At 32.7% G+C, this 24,557-nt stretch overlaps 1 protein-coding gene across 2 annotated transcripts in view; it reads right to left on the reverse strand.

Annotated features, from left to right (window-relative positions):
* The window catches only part of LOC143042595 (uncharacterized), a 78,055-nt gene extending 68,675 nt beyond the window's left edge, over positions 1–9,380 (reverse strand). The window contains exons 1-6 of one of the 2 annotated variants that reach the window (XM_076214991.1): positions 9,318–9,380; positions 9,156–9,175; positions 6,553–6,878; positions 2,636–2,967; positions 808–1,028; positions 181–246 (exon numbers count right to left, since the gene is read on the reverse strand). In XM_076214991.1, the coding sequence (XP_076071106.1) occupies positions 181–246; positions 808–1,028; positions 2,636–2,967; positions 6,553–6,878 (945 nt within the window). In that variant the 5' untranslated portion in view covers positions 9,156–9,175; positions 9,318–9,380. The other variant, XM_076214992.1, reaches the window with a different exon arrangement.
* Between the last annotated feature and the right edge of the window lie 15,177 nt (positions 9,381–24,557).

Here is a 24,557-nt window from a genome sequence, read left to right on the forward strand (position 1 = left end):
AAATCACTCAGACCAATACACGATTGACATTTAAAGAATACTATTGCGATAACAAATCGAACTTGACGGTTGGACGTTGATAGATACCATAAATGTAGACCATTTTCTGAGGTGACCAAAAGTTTCAAATTATTCATTTATTTACATTGAATATTGCAAGATAAGTAACGAATCATTTACCTGACAGTACCAGGGTCTTTTTCCTATCGTTTTTCTTGAAAATTCTTCAGGCGATGTAGTAAAAACCTGAATCAAAATAAAATAAAGCATTTAAATCAACAAAATTGATTAATGATAAATAAAAATGCATCCATCAATATTCTCTGTTTTACTAAAACTTTTAATTGTCTATCTAAGGTCAGGGTGTTCATAAATTTTTGTTTGATGATTCTAAATCTATTTGTCCATCTAAATTTAATATTGTATCACACTTTAATCTTTTAATTATAATTGTAAGTAAACAATACTCCTACTTAAAAGAAATTCACAGGAAGTGATTTGTACAATTTAGATAAATGCAACTTAATGAAAGATAAAACATTTCGTGAAAATTTAACCTTTTAGTTCACTTTGATTTGCCCAGATAATTTTGTCAACATAACAGAGTTCTTTGCGACATTCAGATGTAGCTTGATACACAATCAAGTTAAGTCTACCACCACTTTCTGCATGAGGAAATTCCTGTACAAAGTCAGGAATATGATAGTTGTTTGATGTGTTTGATGTTTTGATTTTGCCTATTGATTAAGGACTTTCCCTTTCTTTTTTTTCCTTCGGGATCAGAATTTTTGCTAATTCACTTTTTACCTGTTTTAAAAATTGGAGAACTGGGACATCGAATTGTGGAATAGTTGTAGTTAGGTATTTTGTGTCTGGATCAGAATTCTCACAATAGTTTGTTATACATGCAAAACGATTCTTCGTAATTCCAAGAACCTCTCTAAATTTGGTTAATTTGTTTGACACTGCCTTGTTGGAAAATGGGTTATATTTATCTCTTCCTGTCAAAACTCCAAAAGTTGGGATGTCTATAAAAAGTAGGAAGATGCTATAAGAATACAAACAAGATCGAAGCATGTATGTGCGAAAAACTACAGTCTTAAACGATAACATGGAAAACTAACAAACTAACAGGGACACAACTTTCATTACTCAAACTAGGAGGTAAACGCATGTATTCCTGAATTAATAGGATTCTCCTGTATTAGTAGAGGGACTAAAAATACTAAAGGGACAGTCAAACTCATAAATCGAAGATAAACTGACAACGCCATGGCTAAAAATGAAAAAGACAAACAGACAAACAATTGTACACACAACGTAGAAAACTAAAGAATAAGCAATACAAACCCCAACAAAAACTAGGGGTGATCTCAGGTGCTCCGGAATGGTAAGCAGATCCTGGCATCCGTCGTGTTGCTCATGTTATAACAAATCCGGTAAATAGTCCAATTCGGTAGGTCACATTCATAAAAGGGAAAGGGATTGTAGTTACGACGTAAGGAACATGTCCGATATCATTTGTAAAACGGTTATTCCATAACGGTCAACCAAGTCGTGATGGCGTCCGTAAAATTTACGAATTTTAGAACATGTAAGATATGTATTACTGTTTTTTCCTACACATTAATTTGGATTTCAGCTTTAAAAGTGAAATAACACAACGTGTGACCTAACAAGGAACAGGCTAGTGAAACGCTCGCAGTTCTTGAAGGACGCATTCATATACACTTCGTCGATCTGGTTATGAATAGCCATACTTATTTGGAATCTGAACCTCTGTACATATGTTGTCTCTTCTGCGTAACATGTTCCATATTAAATCATTCATTCATGCCAGTAGAATCTTTGCTACATCAGTAGATATTCAGTCGGAATATCTCTTGTTGAGTAATAGCTTTAAGAGAGCGTGTATATTGTCTGAAATTTATAGCTTAGCAACTTGATGCATAGCAAAACAATGACGTTTTCAATCATGCACATGATATCAAAATAATATTGCCTTTGCTAATCACGTTAATTCAATGTAAATCCTTCATTTTATAGGGAGCCTTATTCATTTCTTTTTGCACTTATTATTAAAGGTTCCCATGTCTGTACTTTAACATGATAATTCAATAATGAGTATTTTTAATATGACCACATGTTTCACTAACATTACATAAACGAATGTATATGCAATATTTTGACTAAATTTCTCGCAAATTAAAAACATTCACAATCTTACATTTGTGTAAAAACTTGTGAGTCGTAGTGTTACATTTCCGTTGAGGAATCATATCATGCGTTAGGGATCGATATTTTAAAGATAAAATGTGGGGTAATAATTACCAAAATTTCCTGATGAATATAAGACAACAGATGTTGTTTTTTTGGGTTTTCTTTTTAGAAAATAAAGAGATGCGCAATGCGAACATGTAACTATATCAAACTGTCTATCGACACGAATTTGTGTAGATCAAATGCATGTGCCCGTTCATAGTTACTGCCTCCTGCCGATGCAGTCATTGGCATCATGCTTAAATAAGCTTACAATTTGTTGATGTGGTTCACTCGGTTTTTAATTTGGTACCCTAATTTGTTTTTGTTTAATCGAATTATAACTATTGAACAGCGGTAAACTATCTTAACTTACCTCTGACTTTTTTAGCCGCTTCGGAAATGGCAGATAAAAGGTATCTAGGAAGTGGCGAGTCAGGATCTAGTGTAGACACAACAATGATTCGATCCACCGGTAAATGACTGACTTCTTTATTATAATATGTCACAGCTTCTGAGGAAATGGACTTGAATCCTTCCTCGATATCAGCCAGTTTCTGATTTTCATTGATTCGACCAGAAAATATTATCTCCAACAGGTCCAAAACAGTTTTAGTATTTTCATCAGGAAAACCAGTCATGTCCAAAAACGTCGGCATCAGGACACCTTTGTCATTCTTAGCTCGGTAATAGTCTTTCTTTGAAAAGCTATTAAAATACAATTTTAGATATGTGTATTTCTTGTTCGTTCTCTATCGTTGCAGCTTTATAGTTTGGTGTTAGTCTACTGTTATTCACTTAAACTAAAGTCAACGTTCCAGAAGAATTTTGTTAAAGAGTTTATTGAAATCTTCACTCATTCGAATGTAATCAGTAGTAACAAAAAGTTGAGAAAACTTTACAGGCACTCAACTCTCTTTCATCTTATTAGTGTTAGTGTGTTTGGTGAGAGAAATCACTCTTGAGATAAAAGGTAAATTTGGGGATTTTAATAAAATTACTAATGAAAATATCAGGCTTTTAAATGTTACAGAAGGCTAGTAATGTCCTAGTATAATGTCTTATCCATACACTCGCATGGATGAACATTTGGCGGTGTTAAATTATGGATTTACCAAACAGTTTTCAAACAACACAATAACTCGTGAGAAACTTTGTGTTCAACAATTAAAGAGGGTGTAATTGTAATAGTCACCACTAACAACTGCCAACAACATAAAGTTCTTTTAACGATATGGCTAAGACAAATCAAATACTTTTAAGGTCCTCGAATATGCAGATAACAATTAATTGTATTGTGCTATTTTTAGCAATTGATCTCTCCATTTTTAAACCTCGACCAATTGAAAAAAAGAGTGCCATGGAGAACAACTTTCGGTTTAGAATAAGAGTATAACGCTTAAATATCTTAACTTCTTCAGTGATCATGATTGAGTTTATGTTGGATGTCTTTATTATACACGTTCAAATTCAAAAATCAAAACGTAATAACATCAGTTATTCGTGCAAAACGTGCAAAAGAGAGAACAAAGATACCCAAGTGACTTTCAAACGGAAAATTGAATATAAACTGACAACACCAGAACAAAAAAAGAAAAGAACAAAAGACAAACAAAAGTATAAAAAAAACACAACATAAAAACTTATAGACACTTATATAGAATCACGAACTCAAACAAAACAACTAAGATTCATCTCATTTGTCCAGGAAGGATAATCAGATCTACTCCATCTGCTTAGGAAATTACAAACCCGGTGATAAATTTTATTCGGTATGTCACATTTCGGGAAATAGATAGCAGAATTATAGTAACGACTATTTGAACATATCCGTCGTCATCTGTGAAACAGATATTCCGTAATGGTCAACGAATTATTGAAACTCAAGGAAGAATAATAATAACTAAATGTGTGTTAGAATATTGTTAAATGCGACATATAAAGAAGCTTCCATATTCATCTTTTAATATGAATGGCTCATTTTATTAAATAATCGGCAAATTCGGTGAGTTTCTATCACAAGTAGTATTTCATGTATAAGTTTACTTTTTTAAATATTAAAACGATGTTAATATGAAATCGTTGCTGTTGTGAATTATCGAGGAATAAGAGTTTGAGAACCCAACATAATGTCATAAAAATATGTAAGAATTTCTTACTATGACCTAGATGTCCAATGACGTAGATGCAAGTAACACATGTATCAATACAAATTTCAACAATATATAGCTGTCATATCGTGTAGTAAGGTATAAAATCTTTATGATCATTTCAATTGCTATTTTCAGAACAAGACATGTCCTCATTTTCGAATTTAAGATATGCAGATTGTTAGAGCAACCCTCATTCAGGATACTGAAGTTTAACATAAATTTGCATATATTTTCTATATCAAATTGTTATCAAAGGTACCAGGATTAAAATTTAATACGCCAGACGCGCGTTTCGTCTACATAAAACTTAGCAGTGACGCTCAGATCAAAACAGTTATAAATCCAAACAAGTACAAAGTGGAAGAGCGTTGACGACCAAAAGTTCCAAAAAGTTGTTCCAAATACGGCTAAGGTAATCTATAACGGCAACAGTAGTATACCACTGTTCAAACTCATAAATCCATGGACAAAAAACAAAATCGGGGTAACAAACTAAAACTGAGAGAAACGCATAAATATAAGAGGTGAACAACGACACAACACTACAATGTAACTAACACACACAGAAACAGACCAAGCATCAGACAAAATCCCACGAGAATAACAAATATAACATCAAAACCAAATACATGAATTTGGGATAGACAAGTACCGTGACACGTCTTATCGCAATGTCAATTTACACTCAAAAATAAGAGAAAACAAACGACGCAACGTTAAATTGTAACACACACAGAAACGAACTATAATATAACAATGGCCATATTCCTGACTTGGTACAGGACATTTTTAAAGGAAAAAATGGTGGGTTGAACCTGGTTTTGTGGCATGCCAAACCTCGCACTTTAATGGCATTGTTAAATATAACATAGAAATGACAACATAATATTACAGGACTATAATACAAATAAATAGGAAAACGTATTAGACAAAGAAACACATGATTAATGAATAACAAAAAGCATCAGGTTTAAACTTTAATACGCCAAAAACGCGCCTCGTCCACACAAGACTCACCAGTGACGTCCAGATATAAAAGATCGAAAGCGAAAAAAAGTACAAAGTTGTACAGCACTGAAGATCAAAAGTTGAAAAAGATTGTGTCAAATACGGCTAAGTTTTTATGCTTGGGATAAGAGATCCTTATTATTTAGAAAAATTAATGCTATTGCAAACAGTAAATTTTATCAAATGCCTGGAATAAGAAAATCCTTAGTTTTTCGAAAAATTCAAAGTTTTGTAAACAGGAAATTTATAAAAATGACCACATTATTGATATTCATGTCAACACCGAAATGTTGACTACTGGGCTGGTGATACCCTCGGGGAGGAAACGTCCACCAGCAGTGGCATCGACCCAGTGGTTTAAATAGTTATCAAAAGTACCAGGATTATAATGTAGTACGCCAGACGAGCGTTTCGTCTACATAAGACTCATCAGTGACGCTCAAATCGAAATATTGATAAAGCCAAACATGTACAAAGTTGAAGAGCATTGAGGATCCAATATTCCAAAAATAGTGCAAAAACGGCTCAAAAAGTGAATATGAAATAAAATTAAACCTTTGTTTTCATCAAATATATTATATCCCTGAAAATATTTCCAAGCCACCTACCTCCTATCATGAGGTTTTGTATTGAGTATATCATATGGTATACTATCGTATCAAAACGCTACGAGGCAACATATAAAGTAGCATACAATGATAAGAAAAACAATAAAAAAGACCGCGTCGTGTCAATTTACATTTTTGACTGTGAGTATTGCAAACTAAGTTTTAAAAAGATTCTTACTTAAAATTTACAATCAACATATTTCATATTCAATATTGCCCAAATAAAAGTATTGATCATTGACGACTAGTTACTTGAGTTCGGATTGTTCACCAACAGCAGTATCAAGCAAGTAATACTGGACATTTGATGAAAAGCAACGCTTTGGAATAGCAAGTTCACCTTTTGCATTGAATAAAAGCAATATGAAGAAGTGTATATTGAGTTCAAGATTTTCATACATGATTTCAATAGCACTTTAATATTAAATGAATGCAAACTGGATGTCATTTTTATGATTTATAAATGATTAAATGCCTGAGCATTGCCCATTGTTTTTTCATAAACATCCTTTAATTTCACTAACCTTCTAAACCGCTCTGTGCAATGTAGTTGAGGACCTTCTATCTTAAAAAATCCTGATCTAGCTATATCCCGCCAACAATCTGTATTTAAACTGGCAAAAACCGTGTTAAGAAACGACGACTTTCCGCAACCAGTTTGTCCAATAATAGCAATGTTCAATGGTGGTCTTCCTTGTCTATCATTTCCAACAAGTTTCTGGCATTCAGAGAGAAGTTTTAATTTCATTGAATACATTGGATCATCCTGTTGATTATCATATATATGATATACTTCGCTGTTATCATCCTCATTTAAAGTATGTTTCAATTTACCTTGGTTCTTCTCCATCTAATATGGAAACAGAAACATTTTAAATATCAAATTTGGCATTTAATTCAAGACTTTGTCTTTGCATATTTCATAAATCATCTTTATTGCGTGAGTTTATTCTGAATTTGTAACAGTTTTTTGAAGTTTTAATGAACATGTTACCAAAAATATAAATATTGCCATAAAACTTCAAGAATACGTATCCAAACTATAAATAGAAAAAAGAACATTACAAAGGAGTAAGTTCAGTAAGGGTCATATTTGGCCCCGATTATAAAGTTCAATGTTACAAGACGAAAAATGTTTCAAGTTGACTTTAAGACGTGTGAGAAACTTAAATGGAACTTTTTTTGTCAAAGTTTAATTCTAGCACGTTGATTTTTACATCCCAAAAATGTCAAAATATGAGATTTTGGTAAAATTTTACAAAATCAGCTGAATTTCAACCATATTCAGGACCAGGAAACATAGAGCGCAGGCGTCGACAAACTAGATATTCAAATAAGACATGGGAAATATCTTCACAACCATTATGTTTAAAGAACTTTGTTGTCGGCGTATGCGCTCTATGTTTCTTGTTCAATAATCTATAGAAATTTAGCCATTCTTATTGATTTTTTCGTGGAAAATCAATATGCGTACAACTTGTGACGTCATCATAAAAAGCAGGAACGTAAATTTTCAACAAATCGAATTGGCTTATTTCCTATCTCGTCATTGTATTAGCTATAATTTCTTGTGATATTGGTCACTAAATCCTAAATTGAAATTTACGCTAAAACAGGAGGCCATTTTAGGACCTTACCGTACTCCTTCCAAGACCAAGATACCAAACCTTCTCATTTTTTCTGAAACAATAGCATAACATCACGACATAGAAAACCACACGATAAAATATCAATTGGAAGGCTTAACTCAATCAAAAAACGTAAATTACCACACTATGAACGAATAAATTTGATCTGCGATACCTGAATGCAAATGTACAGTTAATAAAATATTAGGGACAAACAAACAAGGCCAAAATGCAATCAAAAAAGTCCAAACAAAGCCATGGCAAAACACCACCGCAAATATTCAACCCTTCGAAAATAATCACTTTTGAAAAAAAACCCCGGTTTTTATAATATCTACAGGGAAATGAAAAATAACTTTGTCGTGTTAGGTATACTACTTATGTGTATAAAATTCTTCCAATAATTCGGAGTACCAAGAAAGTTATGTCATGTACATACATAATTTAACACTAGATACAAATTGGGGTGAATATAAACAATAAAATTATACAATTAGAGCTAGCTAAAACTTCCCTGTGCAGATTTAAGGAGAATAATCTTGATGTTCATACAAATGTAGTACGAACAAGTGAAAATTAGTAGATATTCCAAATAATCAAAGCTGGTATATAGACAAGATCCGTATTAATATAAAATAACAAGAAAAACATTATAAAAGGTATCAACAGGTAGACATCGTCTTAAAGGTTTTAATAATTTCGTGGTAGGGATTTAAAAAAACCAAATAACGCGATTTCACGATCTTCGAGGAACGATTTGTTCTCATGGTACGATAAACAAGAATAAGATGGTTCTAATGTGCTTTTAGTGGGCGTTCCAGTTGGTATTGTATATATATATAGAACACCACCTTATCATTAACTTAAAGTAGGTATTATCAATAACTTGTGACGCCGACTAATGACTCAGACAGATTACCGCTCCAGTAACTTATGACAAAATCATCTACGAATACTATTACATTAACGATATTAGACCATCTGAAACAAAATTCTTTGTACAAATAGTTTTCGCTTCCGTGCGCAGCAGCCTGCTTGTATTCCTTGTGTCACACATTCTGTAACGATTTTGTTCGAGGCGAGTCTTAAAATGCAATGAATTTGCCTAAACCCGATTTTTTCTACAATTATGTGATACCAAATCTTTAGTTCTGTGATTCTTTTATTTTAAAAGACGACACCGCCTGCACTTAGAAAATATCTCGTTATGACCCTATTGATTACTTGCATATATATAAGTCTAGAAATCAGAAAACTCGTTGATTGTAAGAACGAATTCAAATGTTATTGATAAGTTGTCCATTCCGGGTGTTTTATTCACTCTGCTAGATACGATTTACAACAAACATAGTGTATATGAACTATCAAAGGTCACATTAATCATAGTCTCATTCAAGGCAATTATTTATAAGCTTGGAATTTTTTATAATGAGGTACTAAATATGGATATAATTGTGTTCCCTGCTAGCGAAAAGTAGTAGTATAAAATTGTCACATACCTGTAGCTAGTTTGTCAAATCTGCAATATTAAATCACTTTGATAACAAATATGTAAAGTTAAATTCCATTTTCTTTGTCAGGATTTGATTTTTTTGTCTTTTATCCGAACAAATTATCTAACTCTTACAACATGAACAATATAAAGAATATAAAATATTAACCATTTTAAATATTAGTTATAATGCATTCTTTTCAGATAAGATCGACTACAGTTGATCAACAAGTATTAAAGTTATTGATTAAAAAGAGTTTAAAGATCTGTCTTTTCCTTTATAATGAGGATCTTAACGGGATCTTTTTTTCTGTTTTTGTATATTGAAAAAATATTTAGACGCTCACAAGAGTCGTACATGCTCTTCTTGCACCGTAGCAGAAACTTAAAAAAGGTAATTTCAGAAGCTTTCATCTTTTTGTCATCTCACCTTATATGTTGAAAAGGGAAATTTTGAGTAATTTCTTAAAAACACCTTGTTTGTGTTTGATTAGCCTGATTATTTTCAACTTTGCCAAAGAAGGGGAGATAATTCAGATAAAGTAATTTTTATAATAGAAAGTGTTATGAATTTACCTATTTTGATATGTAGCAAGAAAACCAGTTCGGTGACCCTTTTTTTTTCTTTTTCTTATCCGAAAGCATGTTATAAGAGTAATCTTCTCACATTTTAACTTAAAGTTCTGATAGTACGTTTTCTTTTTATCACACAAAATTTGATTTTTCATGCATAATCTATACCAAATCTGACCATTTTGCACAACCTGTAGCGAGAAAAAAAGTCCGGTGACCCATACATTTCAATATATTTTTATACAAGAGTGCACACACTGAAATGTCTCGCCTTCTTTCTTAATCATTGATTTGTGTTGATAGTCCTACATGTCCTAAATGTAAAGCTTTATTACAACTGTCACATAAACTTAACATTAACCAAGAAAACTAAACATTGATCAATAAACCATGAAAATGATGTCAAGGTCAGATACACAGGATAAACCATGCCAGGCAAACATGTACAGCGAACAATTCTTCCATACAACAAATATAGTTGACCTACAGCTTATAGTTTAAGAAAAACAGACCAAAACACAAAAACTTAACACTGAGCAATGAACTGTGAAAATGAGGTCAAGGTCAAATAAAATCTTCGGGACTGACATATAGTTCATAAAATACTTACATACACCAAATATAGTTGGCCTATTGCTTATTGTATTAGAAAAATAAACCAAAACTCAAACACTTAACTTTGACCACTGAACCATGAAAATAAGGTCAAGGTCAGATGACACTTACCAGCTAGACATGTACACCTTACAATCATTCCATACACTAAATATAGTAGACCAATTGCACACAGTATAAGCAAAACAGACCAAAACACAAAAACTTAACTATAATCACTGAACCATGAAAATGAGGTCAAGGTCAGATGACACCTGCCAGTTGGACATGTTCACCTTAGAGTTCTTCCATACACCGAATATACTAGACTTATTGCTTATAGTATCTGAGATATGGACTTGATCACGATCTTAACCTTGTTCACTTATCCATGAAATGAGGTCGAGATCAAATGAAAACTGTCTGACGGGCATGAGGACCTTGCAATGTACGCATATACCAAATATAGTTATCCTAATACTTATAATAATAGAAAACTTAACATTACAAAAAATTTCAACTTTTTTTTCAAGTAGTCACTGAACCATGAAAATGAGGTCAAGGACATTGGACATGTGACTGACGGAAACTTCGTAACATGGGGCCTTCATATACAAAGTATGAATCATCCAGGTCTTCTACCTTCTCAAATATAAAGCTTTCAAGAAGTTAGCTAACACCGCCGCAGCCGCCATATTTAGTTCATATTTCCAATTATAAACGATGCATAATTATCCATGCAAAAACATCATTCCGTATTGCAAGATATAACAATCTACATTGCAATATATAAATATACAAGAAAGATTGCAATATTTGCATACCAATTAAAGGATTCGTGATCAGCAACGTAAGAATGGGATAAAATAAGTTTTACACTGTTCACACTAGTGACTATATTTTAAAGACAACGAAAGAAAAAGGACGACAAGTCAGACCCTCAGTCTATTCGTAAACTGTTCAACTCTTATCAGACTATTTAAATCATTCAAGATATGTTCGTATCTAGGCAAGTAACATATGCATATTTCGATACACAAATGATTGCACAATGCGTCTTCTTCTTGTCATAAACTGAACCACAAAGTGTAATATTCTGACTACGGAAAAAATGTATCAAAAAATTTAAGCTTAAATGTTTTGTAAAAAGGAATGAAAGTTGGCCAGTATAAATGACTTTTGATTTGATTGTTATTGTATTTCAAAGTTAATAACATATTTTTCTAATTTGAATCGTGTAGATAATATCTTGTTTTTCAAATACCTCTAGTTTATGTCATCTGAGCTGTATAATACAAGTTTGGCTGGTAAGTGACTATTTTACAAAAATTGTGTTATTTTCATAACTTAAATAAAAAATTCTCTCCTTTGTGTCCATTCCTATAGGTTTGTATAGACCTTTGATAATTAGAAAGATGTACATCAGATGTTGCACGGAAAAGAAATGGGGAAGTGGATAACGTTTCGTGCGAATATGAAGAATACACAACAGCTTCTGCATACAAGACATAAGTTCCTTGCAAGAGAGTAGGTGATGTATAATGACGTTACCAATGACAACGTCTACTCGGGGTCGGGATATCTATCACATTCACTAAACTACACGCAAGACTAGATAGGATACTAATACCACATATTTCGTTATTGCAACCACATGGTATCGTTGCTTCCGAAGTTCACAAAGAGATGCGAAACATACCAAATGGACATCGAAATTCATATGTCGAAAATAAACCGACAACGCAACAGATAAAAAAGAAAAAGACAAACAAACAACATTATGCAAAACACAACATAGAAAATACATGACTACATGATCAACACGGATCCCAACCCAAAGCAGAAAAGGGGGTCTCATTTTCATATTTCAACAATTATCGAATCCACTAATTTTTTTTTATATAGTAATCCTTTTTTCTACAGAGAAGGGCTGCAAAATGATGATTGTTTATTCCGTTGTTTGTTTTTCGGTGATGCGAACTCTCACAGAAATGTTAAATTACCAGAATGATTAAAATGTGGTTAACAATATCATTGTAATTTTTTTTAAGTCTTAAATGTGGCTGCATATATGATTATTACGCCGTTTCACCAGTATATGCCAGTCCGCAAAGGGTGCTTTTAACCATAATAAGCCCTTATTGAGCTATTTTAACTAAAGTGGATTTAAATGGCGTGTGATGCATAGCAAGATATTCTTACCGTATCCAAGCATCAGGTATTGCTCCTTTTGGGGCTCTTGTGATTTCCTTACTTTGCTGTTTACCTTAATCTGTCTAGTCTTCTTTATTGGTTTTAGAGTTTTGATCATCGATGGAGAAATGCTTCTTGAATTTATATTTTGAATTTTATTCAATTTTTCTTTTAAAGCTAATATAATATGAAGGTTTCAAGTATCAAATGCTATTGCAAGTCATATCCGACAAAATTAGAACAGTGGCAAAAGAATAGGTGAAAAAAATCGACTTAACTTCACATGGAAAATATTATTTACAATTAAGATTATCCAACTTTTTAAACGCTATAAACATTCAATTTGTTACTTTTTCTTGAATATAAATATTGATCGTGCATTATCATTCATAACGAACAGTTCATCATTATCGAGATTGTAGTCTATACTCCATGGTCGTTCAATGCCGTCTGAACGGTCTAATACAATGTTGGTTGTTGAGTGAAGTGACTGTTTTACGCAAATTAAATTATGGTCATTACATGAAACAAATAAATTGTTTTCTTTGTCGGTTGCCATCCCTCCCGGATTATTTAGACCTTTGAGATGGTACACAGAATATTTATCAGTAGTCAAGTTGTGTACATTGACCTTATTAGTTTCCATTTTAGAGGAGTACAGACTTCCTTGGTTGTCAAGATGGAAGTAAAATTCCCCTGTAATTCTATTTCGTTTTACTATTTTTCCAGCATCATTAATATACACAAAACCTTCATCTATGCAGTTAGCTATTAAGTTATTCTCAAAATACACGAGTCCTTTGCATTCGCCATGCACATGAATGATGTATATAAACTGCCATTTATTTGTATCTATCACACACACTTTTTCTTCTCCCGTAAGAGTTACAGCAATGCGGTTGCTTTTCATAACTGCAATGCTGTCAGGTTCACCGCTTAGCTCAATTTGACCTTTTTTCAGACCATCTTTGTTATACACCATACATCTAGGATATGATTTTTCTGTTATAGCTATGTAGAAGTTGTTTAAAAATATTTTAGAAAGAATTCAAATACTGAAACTTTTTCTCTGGTTGCTGCACAAAGACTCTTGGTAGTTGGTGTTACGGAAACTGACTACAATGTCACAGGTAATGACAATAATGACAATTCTGAAGGCATGGTTGTAGAATATGAGACAGGCATGGAAGGTGCGTTTGTCTAAGGAGAAGTTAAATCTGGAACTGGTTCAGGCAATTCAAAACTGTCTGTTTCTGGTTCGTTTGGTTCAAGTTCAACTACAGAAGAGCACGATTCAATATTATTTTCATGTTTAAGAGATTTTTCAAGCTTGCTATCTGTTTTCGGCAAATTTCGATTGACTCGTACGGTTATACTATCTTCAGTTTTCTCGTAACACAGTTTGGCGTCACTGATACCTTGCAAATTGCATTCTGATAGGGACTCTTGACTTTTGATGTTACCACCCTCCATATGTGTCATGCGTATTAACATCAAATATTTTTGTCCTAGAGACAGCTTAGATTGATTTGCAGTGTCATCAATAATTTTGTGTAGGTCGGTCATATAATCTTTTTTGGCTGAAATATTCTTTACCCTTTTGCTTAAATCACTTTTATCGTTTTCATATGTTTTGTTTATGTCTTTCTCGACCTCATTTTGCCAAATAATCTAGATGCGTATCAATGGTACTTTTAGTGTTCTCTACTTTTATAATGCAATAGACCTTCACGGTTTCTATATCTCCCATATGTGATAGTTTATTGTTTGCGGCTTTAGTTAAGATGGCTTTGCGTATTTTGATCCCTGATAAGAGGTTATTTGTGGTAGTTGCTAGTTTGCTTTCATCTATAACGTCATCAATCTTCTCAACTTCGCAACAATCCCTATGGTATTGTCGTTTACAAAGAATGCGACACGGCTTGTCATGTTTTATACAAAAGTATTCTAAGCATTTATTGCAATGGTCATCACATATGAGCCATTTGTCTTTTCCATTATCTTCCAGTTCTTTTTGCTTGTTAGACGATTGGTTTCCTGACAAAAGGGGGCTAATGTGGACACGTTGTGATTTCTGCTAACTTTGAATGATCTGTGTAAGGATTTACAGTTATCACAAAGTGTTTCCTCGCATTCGGAGCACCAACATTGTACAGGCACAATTTGACCCTGGTATTGACATGGTTGACACTCCATTATCTAAAACAGAGTAAAACGATATTAATCAGGACTAATCTTGTGGAAGTCTTGTTCTAGGCTAACAGTGTTCAAAATTTTAGTTTCAACAATTTCCAGACGTCGTCCTTTTTTATGTTCATTTTATAATGGCGATTTTTTTGGATTGACTTGGAATAATGGTAAAAAATATTCTGAAAATGTTAACAGTAGGTGTTTTCTATTAATAATTTTACGTGTGATATACATTATCCAGTAATTCATTTTAGGGTGGGGAATCATTATTCAATTATTAACTGTTCTACTATATAATTCTAAGTATTTATTAGCTTGTTCATTATAATCATACATGCTTTCTATTTGTCATTTATATAATACTATGGGTTTGGTTTTTTAATCACAAATTGTTTAATAAAAAAAAGATGTGATATGATTGGGAATGAGACAACTCTTCACAACAGATCAAATGACACGGAGATTAACAACTATAGGTTAAAGTACAGCATCCAACAATAAACATAGCCGATACCGCATAGTCAGCTATAATGACCCCAAAATGACAAATGCAAAACAATTAAAACGAGATCAATAACGGCCTTATTAATGTACAAAAAGATGAACGAAAAACAAATATGTAACACATCAACAAACGACTGCCACTGACCTACAGGCACATACATACAGAATGTGGCGGGGTTAAACATGTTGAATTATATGAAAATAAACTTTGAATTGAATTGAATTGGTTATAGTTGTCTTACTACTAGATGTATTTTGTTAGTTGTGTATGACTTTTGATAGATTATCTAGAAATGTTGCCAATGAAAGTATTTACCTTTACTTCAAGCATCCATAGCGATAAGAGTTACATATAAATATACTAAACGAATTCGTTTTATTTTGTGTTACCTCCATGATTGAAAAAAGAGGGACGAAAGATACCAAAGGGACAGTCAAACTCATAAATCTAAAACAAACTGACAACGCCATGGCTAAAAATGAAAAAGACAAACAGAAAGACAATAGTACACATGACACAACATAGAAAACTAAAGAATAAACAACACGAACCCCACCAAAAAACTAGGGGTGATCTCAGGTGCTCCGGAAGGGTAAGCAGAACCTGCTCCACATGTGGCACCCGTCGTGTTGCTTATGTGATTACAAATCCGGTAAATAGTATAATTCGGTAGGTCACATTCATGAAAGGGAAGGAGATTGTAGTTACGACGTAAGGAACATATCCGATATCATTTGTGAAACGGTTATTCCATAACGGTCAACTAACTCGTGATGGCGTCCGTAAAATTTACGAAGGGATGATTTCAACTTCACCATTTGGAACTTTTGGTTTAATAGCTTCCTTGTGAGCAGTAACCTTCTATCAAGAAAATCATGATAGGAAATGCAAGCACGGTAATATCGTATCAATGAAATTATAACCTTTCTGTTTACAATAAAAGAGAGAAGGACGAAAGATACCAGAGGGAGAGTCAAACTCATAAATTGAAGAAAAAAAACTGACAACGCCATGGCTAAAAATAAAGACAAACAGACAAATAATAGTACAGAAGATACAACATAGAAAACTAAAGACTAAGCAACACGAACCCCACCAAAAACTGGTGGTGGTCTCAGGTACTCCGGAAGGGTAAGCAGATGGGTAAAATGCCAATCAAATCCAAAAAATATTATCTCCTCTTTCCGGTGTATACCTGATTCCGGTGTAATTTTAAAATCCGGGTTTTTGTTGTCATAAAAGCACGTGCATGACTCGGAGGTTGGAGGTTACAGACAACTGGTTCCCCGCTGTATGTCAACGGATGTAAATACGTCAAACAGTCTTTATTACAGGTAAACAAATATTTATAAGCTCAACATAGTGTTTTTTCGTCCATTCTAAAACCATTGATATGCCATGAAATTTCAAACGATCTAAAATTATTAAATATTCATCCAAAATCAATCTACTGTTATTGATTTATCGTCTGCCATGTGCAAATCGTCCCAAACAACAGTCACGTGATAATAAAACGTTCTAATGACTCTGGAAAAATCTATGGAAAGCATGCTTAACAAAAATGAACAATTTTACAATGCTTTTAGAAAAAGTTATTTATCATTTTTTTATGTTATTGAAAACGATTTCTGATGATTGAATTCAATTGAAATTTTTATAAATGGACACGAAAAGAACATTTACCATAGATTACTGTGATAAATAGACAAAATCTTGCACAATGATATATAACAAATGCTGCTATACAGTACAAGTTAAATTATTGCAGCTATGTATGAGAAAAAAAAACATTTTGCTAACAATTTGATTCAAAGCAGATTTTAGTTTTTACTGGTCATTTTTTCATGTTTTAAGTGTTTATGAGTGTTAATTTTTATTACAGATATCTTCAATTCTGCAGTGATGATTATGAACATTAGTGTTTTGAGGGAATAGTTCTTTACGAACGTAAACTGCAATACAGAACAATGTTTTTTCCATTATTCTGATTCAAACAAACACACAATAGTTTTAAAACTGTTTTAAAAATTATCTTTTTTTTATGTATTCAGGTATATTTTCAAATATTGAAAATATGTGAAATCCTTGTTTCCTTATAGACATCCAAATAAATTTATCTTTATGGATTTTTCACAATAAAAGTAAAAAAATTAAATATAAAAAATTCTTACAATTGTTTTTTTTTTTTTATTCTTGCACATTTGACTGTCATCTCTTATAATCTTGCAAATGTAAATTGTCCTGAATAAAACAATGTTTTGCTCATTTGTGTTTCTTTACTAGAATATTAAGGTTATTTGATGCACAAAATAGGGTGCATTAGTGTTCTAGTTGTCCTCCATACTATATTTTATCTTTGCACCGGAAAGAGGTTAATAAACAAAACAATGGCGGATGGTGATCGCCGATTTTCAATCATTTATTGAACTGAATAAACTAGACAATTGGGTAACATATTATGCATCATTGTAAAGCTAAATATCTGAATTTTATTTATTTGAATCATATTTGTTCCGTCTAGCTCGACCGCCAGTTGGATTTGAAGAATAACATTATGACCACCGGAATGGGGTGAAACACAAAATGCATTTAACTTTTATATATCTAGTTACAGGCTTGTTTTAGAATAAATAAATCCTATATACCTTAATATAACATTAGGGTATATAGGAAATTTCCAACTAGACAGTATTATGTGTAAAAGTAAAACTTATGATAAAAGTTAATGAAACAATGTACAGGGCTGAAATGATTTCTTTTAAAATCCTTTATGAAATTGTTATTGTAAATACAGGGTTTCTATATTTGGACTATTGATAAGATAAAACCTAGCTACATGTAAGTGCAACATGGATTATCTTTTGGACAGCGTATTGCCCTAGTTAATAATTTCAATGACATCTTTTCAGTAGGGTTATTTCACAGAAAGTGTCTAAGTGTTTTTATTTCTGTCTCAATACAAAACAAACAAGAGCGAGAAACAAATACACAATGACCCAATTTTAGTATTTACCTGATTGAAGTTTAACACGTATCGATAAGTACAAAAAATATAAACATATACATTATGCAAAGGTAATTGTTGCGCCAGTGGCTGGAATTACTAGATGTGATTCTTCATATTTCGTATAAACCTTCTCACAGAGAACAGGAACTCATAAAACTATGAAAATATTGTGTATTTTGACCGAGTCCCCCCTCCAAGTACAACTGTGAACTCGTTGTCATTTACTTGTTTGCTTACGACCTGATAAACATGATAAAACTATCAATATATATATATACGACAGCCCGTAAATGCCCATAATTTCAAAACAAACTTAACGTTATCTACATTCCTATGTTAGATCATGTTAGTTGTTACTTGTTTAACGTTTTCCAGGTAACGTAAAGTTTACAAAAGCGGAATGAGAAGGGTAATATGGAAATGTCTCAGCTTCTTTACGGGCCATAATGGAATTGATTGAGTGTTGATACTTGTAGTCCTTAATATAAGACTTAACTATAACGTTCACATAAACGATTAAAGAAAATGAGGTCTAGGTTGGATAAATTTAAAATACATGTATACCTTACAGTAATTTCATACACCAAATATGCTTTAGATATATAGGTCTGATGAATCTTGCAAAACAGACATATACACCTTACAATCATTTCTTGCTTTAAATATAGTTATTCTTCTTCAAGTTTCTAGCAATTCTTCATTTATTGAAGATTATTAGCCGGGCGTCGACTATATATTTGATTTATAATTTTCAAGGTACACTGTGTTTCATCTTCACCAAAAAATAGATACTAATGTACTAAAGAAAGAAAAAATAAATAAACAAGTCCAGAATTCATTTAATGTATACCTTTTCAAACGATTTGATGAGGATATCGATTCAGGGACGATTTACTGATATATAAAGCTTTAATTTGTTATACCAACAAGTAGCAAACAAATGTTGTGTTATACTCCAAAACGGGTAACTTAGTACCAGAAAATGTCAAGGTCAACCGCTCTCCATCCTTTTTCTTTTAAAATCCTTTATGAAATTGTTATTGTAAATACAGGGTTTCTATATTTGGACTATTGATAAGATAAAACCTAGCTACATGTAAGTGCAACATGGATTATCTTTTGGACAGCGTATTGCCCTAGTTAATAATTTCAATGACATCTTTTCCAACTTTTTGGCGACTAGTTTTATTATATGTTGATGCCGTCCTTTTCAAGACTTGTAACATTATTTCTTGAAAATGACGGCATATACATATAAGAAAACGAGCAAGTTTAGATGAATTTATTATAAATCAAATATAAATATAACTCGCCGAACGGCATTATATATCATGTTACATGTTTCATACAACATATTTTGCAAAGCGGTCCTATTAAATCATGAAAAATACATTTTTTTCTACATATATACAGGTATTCTAAAGGTTTTCATTTTTGTGTTACACTGAGAATGTTGCATTTGTCATGGTAAAAATGAACGAGCCAGTTCCACTCCTAAATCAGACTGTAATTTTTATGAGTCATCTGATTACTTTATTTCGATATAAATAATGCTGTCATCTGCAAACCATTCAAACATACTATTCTCAATATATTCTGCTAAATCATTAATGAGTATTTAGAATAATAAATTTAGATCAAGCACAGTGTCTTGTGATACTCTAAATATGACAGGAATTTTATTTGATGTTTCACCTTCAAGGAATTCTGTTTGTTAAAAAATTTAGACCCAAGGACTGTAAAGTAGTTTATAATGTATTAGTTGACATGTTGCATATGGTATGAGAACAAAAAGACCAAACACAAAAGAATTACTAAAACCACTGAACCATAAAAATGAGGTCAAGTCATTGGACATGTACATCTTACAATCATTCAATACACCATATAACATAATATAGTATACCTATTGCTTGAATTATCTGAGATATGGACGTGACCACGTAAACTTAACCTTGTTCACGGAGTCGTGAAATGAGGTCGAAGACAATGTACATGAATAGCACAAATATTATCAGTAGGCTGCAGCTAGGAGATTGAAAAGTAAGATTGCATGTTCGTCACTGATTTTTTATATCCTGTGGTGTTTGTCGTTGATGGAATATGTTTGTTTTTGTTCTGCAGTTTGATTGTTATGTCAAATATTGGTATGTGTTGGAGTGTTTCTCTGTGATATATGTTCTTACGTGTGTTTGCGTTGTATTTCTGTCGATTAGTGTTGTCATTTCAGTGGTATTTTTAACATTGTCATAAAGTGACTAGTTTTGCTAGCCATTAAACCAGGTTCAACTTTACAAAAACAAATTCTTAAAATATCTTGTACCAAGTCAGGAATACGGCAGTTGTTATCAAACAGTTATAGTTTAGTTTATATGTATGTATGCGTTTGTTCTTGAGGCAGATCTGTGTTTCTGTTGTTCCTTTGCTTACCTCTTATGTAAATAAGAACAGGTATATGTGTGTCTGATGATGGAAATGTTCGAATTATCGTAACCATAGTTCCGTTCATATCCTCGAATAGTTTTTACCTTATTAGACTTATCATCGGGTTTGTACCTAATTTCAATCCAGGTATCTATGATGAGTTTTTTCACATTGTCAACACGATGGGTGCCACATGTAGATCAGGATGTGCATAACCTCCGAGAGCACATGACATCAGCCTCGGTTTTTGATTATGTGGCATAACGTTTGTACCTTTTCGCCATCGTATGTGACGTCACATTTTTGTAATAACGTTGACGCCTGGACTGATTCGGGTGTGTCTTTTCTGTGTTAAACTTTAATAGCATTATGCATTCGGGTTTAGTTTTCTGTAATTAGTTAATACTTCAGTTTCATTATGTATATCTCTTTCATATTCATTTGTTAAAATTTACTGTTTGCAATAGCATGAGTTGTTCTATATAATAAGGATGTTCTTATCCTGGGCATAAAAACAATGCCGTATTTGGCAAAACCTTTTCAACTTTTGATCTTCAGTGCTGTACAACTTTGTACCTTTTTCACTTTCGATCTTTTATATCTGGGCGTTATGTATTCGGGTTTAGTTTTCTGTAATTAGTTAATACTTCAGTTTCTTTATGTATATCTCTTTCATATTCATTTGATAAAATTTACTGTTTGCAATTGCATGAATTGTTCTATATAATAAGAATGTTCTTATCCCGGGCATAAAAACAATGCCGTATTTGGCGAAACCTTTTCAACTTTTGATCTCCAGTGCTGTACAACTTTGTACTTTTTTCACTTTCGATCTTTTATATCTGGGCGTCACTTGTAAGTCCTGTGTGGACAAGGCGCGTTTTTGGCGTATTGAATTTTAAACCTGATGCTTTTTGTTATCTATTAATCATGTTTTTCTTTGTCTAATATGTTCTCCTATTTATTTGTATTGTAGTCTTGTAATATTATGTTGTCATTTCAATGTTATATTTAACTTTGCCATTAAAGTGCGAGGTTTGGCATGCCACAAAACCAGGTTCAACCCACCACTTTTATTCCCCTTTAAAAGTGTCCTGTACCAAGTCAGGAAGATGGCCATTGTTATATTATTGTTCGTTTCTGTGTGTGTTGCATTTTAACGTTGAGTCGTTTGTGTTTTCTCTTATTTTTGAGATATTGAGATAAGACGTGGCACGGTACTTGTATATCCCAAATTCATGTATTTGGTTTTCATGTTATATTTGTTATTCTCGTGGTGTTTTGTCTGATGCTTGGTCCGTTTCTGTGTGTGTTACGTTTCGGTGTTATGTCGTTGTTCTCCTCTTATATTTAATGCGTTTCCCTCGGTTTTAGTTTGTTACCCCGATTTTGTTTTTTGTCCATGGATTTATGAGTTTTGAACAGCGGTATACTACTGTTGCCTTTATTTGATTACGTTCGTATTGCTCTAACCTAATATTTTTGTGTTGTGATTTGTGTACTCATTTTATTTGCTTTCTCGTTTTTCAGTTTTGTTCCAAAGCATTGCCAGTTTGATTTCAACTTATGAGTTTGAATTTCCCTTTAAAATCTTTCGATTCTCTTTCATAATGATATCTTTGGATCTTTGGATACTAGGTTACTTTGTTTATTTTTTTGTGCTACGTTATCTAATATTCCAAAGCCAAAAATTGAACATTCCAATCAAAACAACGATAAAACCAACAAACATATCAACAGGATTCAGCTTCAAAAGCGGGTGAAGTTTTGAAGAAGTGTCTTTCACAGAGTCCATAGGCTCAGGTGTCAACACCTGAAATAAATATGCAATGATACAACTAAACAGCTTTTAACGGATATAGCTTAACGTTAATTTAGTGACTCCAGGTGTGTGATTGAGTGGTTTGTACAAATAGTAGCTGAGTTTATAAAATGTAAGTCAAATTCTGTTTTCATAGTTTTCGTTTAACTCGAAATCGAAAAACTGATGATACCAAACAGTAAGTTTATTGAAATACTAAAACGTCCGTGTTTTTGTCTTTGTCATAGGACTTGGTTTATTTGCATTGTTGCAATCCCGGTCCCGTTATCTCCGTCTTCTCTATTCCTTCAGATTAGCGCTATTAGAGCTCGGAGAAATTGTCAACATAGAAAATATCGATTATTAAAATCCATTACATTAATGCAAAAATGCATTAATTTTGAATATTGTTTTTAATTCTGTCATTTTTTTTCTTCTATATCTGCCACTTATTTGTTTTTATGTATTTATCAAATCAAAATATGTTGTAACGAATTGTAACTTATCTTTTATCAGTAACGATCTATACTCTTCTTATCTAGTACTAAATATTCATTCTACCTGATATAATTGTATATAATATGCCAGGTTTAACAATAATCAAATTCAAAATCTTACCACTTCTAAAAATCGCAAAACAGGTATATCCACAAATGGTATTGTTGTGTCCCTGTAGTTCAAGGAAGGGACAACATCTGGACAATAATTCTTTATTCTAGCAAATCGTGTTTCTGAAATTCCTAACTTTGTCAAAAATTGTCTTTCTTTTTCAGCAACTTTTGGATCATTGGAACTGTATTTATCCATGTGAGTAAACACTCCATAAACGGTAATATCTGTGAAATACGAAAATATGTAGTTTCGTGTCAGTGAATAGGCTTTAAAATACAAAATATAGATATCTTATATGAAAACGTCCTTTTTGCAGGATTTATATTTAATCATTTAAGTACGTATTTGTCAGTTAAAAAATCACGTCTGATGGTATTTACATACTATTGTGTTATCAATAATAACTACAACAGTGTTACAGTGAAAAGATTTCTCCACCAGCTTGGACAATTCCAAACAAAATTAATGACGATTTCATTCTACTAGGAAGTCTAAATGAAACAGGACCAGAGTGCGTTTCGTCTACTTGTGACTCATCAGTGACGCTACGTTTAATATAATACCAGTTGTAATTAGGATGATTGACAAAAAATTTTAATTTTTTTTTAAAGCTTTGGTTCAAATTAACAAGATTGGCTTATGTAAAGATTTATTTTTTCAATCCTACCACTTTTTGCGCCTTAATTAAGTTGAGCGATTTGAACCTGGTGTTGTTTATGGTTAGCATATTTTTAAAGGATGATTTATAAGTTAATGATGAGGTACCAATCCCTGTTATTCCTTTATAAATCTCTCCTATTACCAAACATGTAATTTGATTAAGAAATAAGTGATGCAATAAGTTATGAAAGGCACCAGGATTATAATTTAGTACGCCAGACGCCCGTTTCGTCTACATAAGACCCACCAGTGACGCTCAGATCCAAATCCTTATAAAGCCAAACAAGTACAAATTTGAAGAGCATTGAGAACCCCAAATTCCAAAAAATTGTGCCAAATACAGCTTAGGTAATCTATTCCTGGGATAAGAACATCCTTACTATTTTGAACAATTTATAGTTTTGTTTTTGGAAATTTATAAAAATTACCATATAATTAATATTCATGTCAACACCGAAGTGCTGACTACTGGCTGGTGAAACCCTCGGTGACGAAACGTCCACCAGCAGTGGCATAGACCCAGTGGTGTAAAACCTTATTGTAGTTTAAACATGGGTAGGATTTACATTCGTGATTATTTTTGACAGAGCAATTATTTCGATTCTGATTAGTACAATTAAGGTAATTTCTATGTCCGATGTGTATAAATTTTGAGCGTTTGTGTATGCTCTTCCACGAACCGCCCTTTTTAGCTCACCTGGCCCAAAGGGCCAAGTGAGCTTTTCTCAGCACTTGGCGTCCGGCGTCCGTCGTCCGTCGTCTGTCGTCCGTCGTCTGTCGTCCGTCGTCTGTCGTCCGTCGTCGTCTGGCGTCGTTAACTTTTACAAAAATCTTCTCCTCTGAAACTACT

The sequence above is a fragment of the Mytilus galloprovincialis genome, chromosome 8, assembly GCF_965363235.1.
Source record: "Mytilus galloprovincialis chromosome 8, xbMytGall1.hap1.1, whole genome shotgun sequence".
In the NCBI taxonomy this organism is placed as follows: Eukaryota; Metazoa; Mollusca; class Bivalvia; order Mytilida; family Mytilidae; genus Mytilus; species Mytilus galloprovincialis.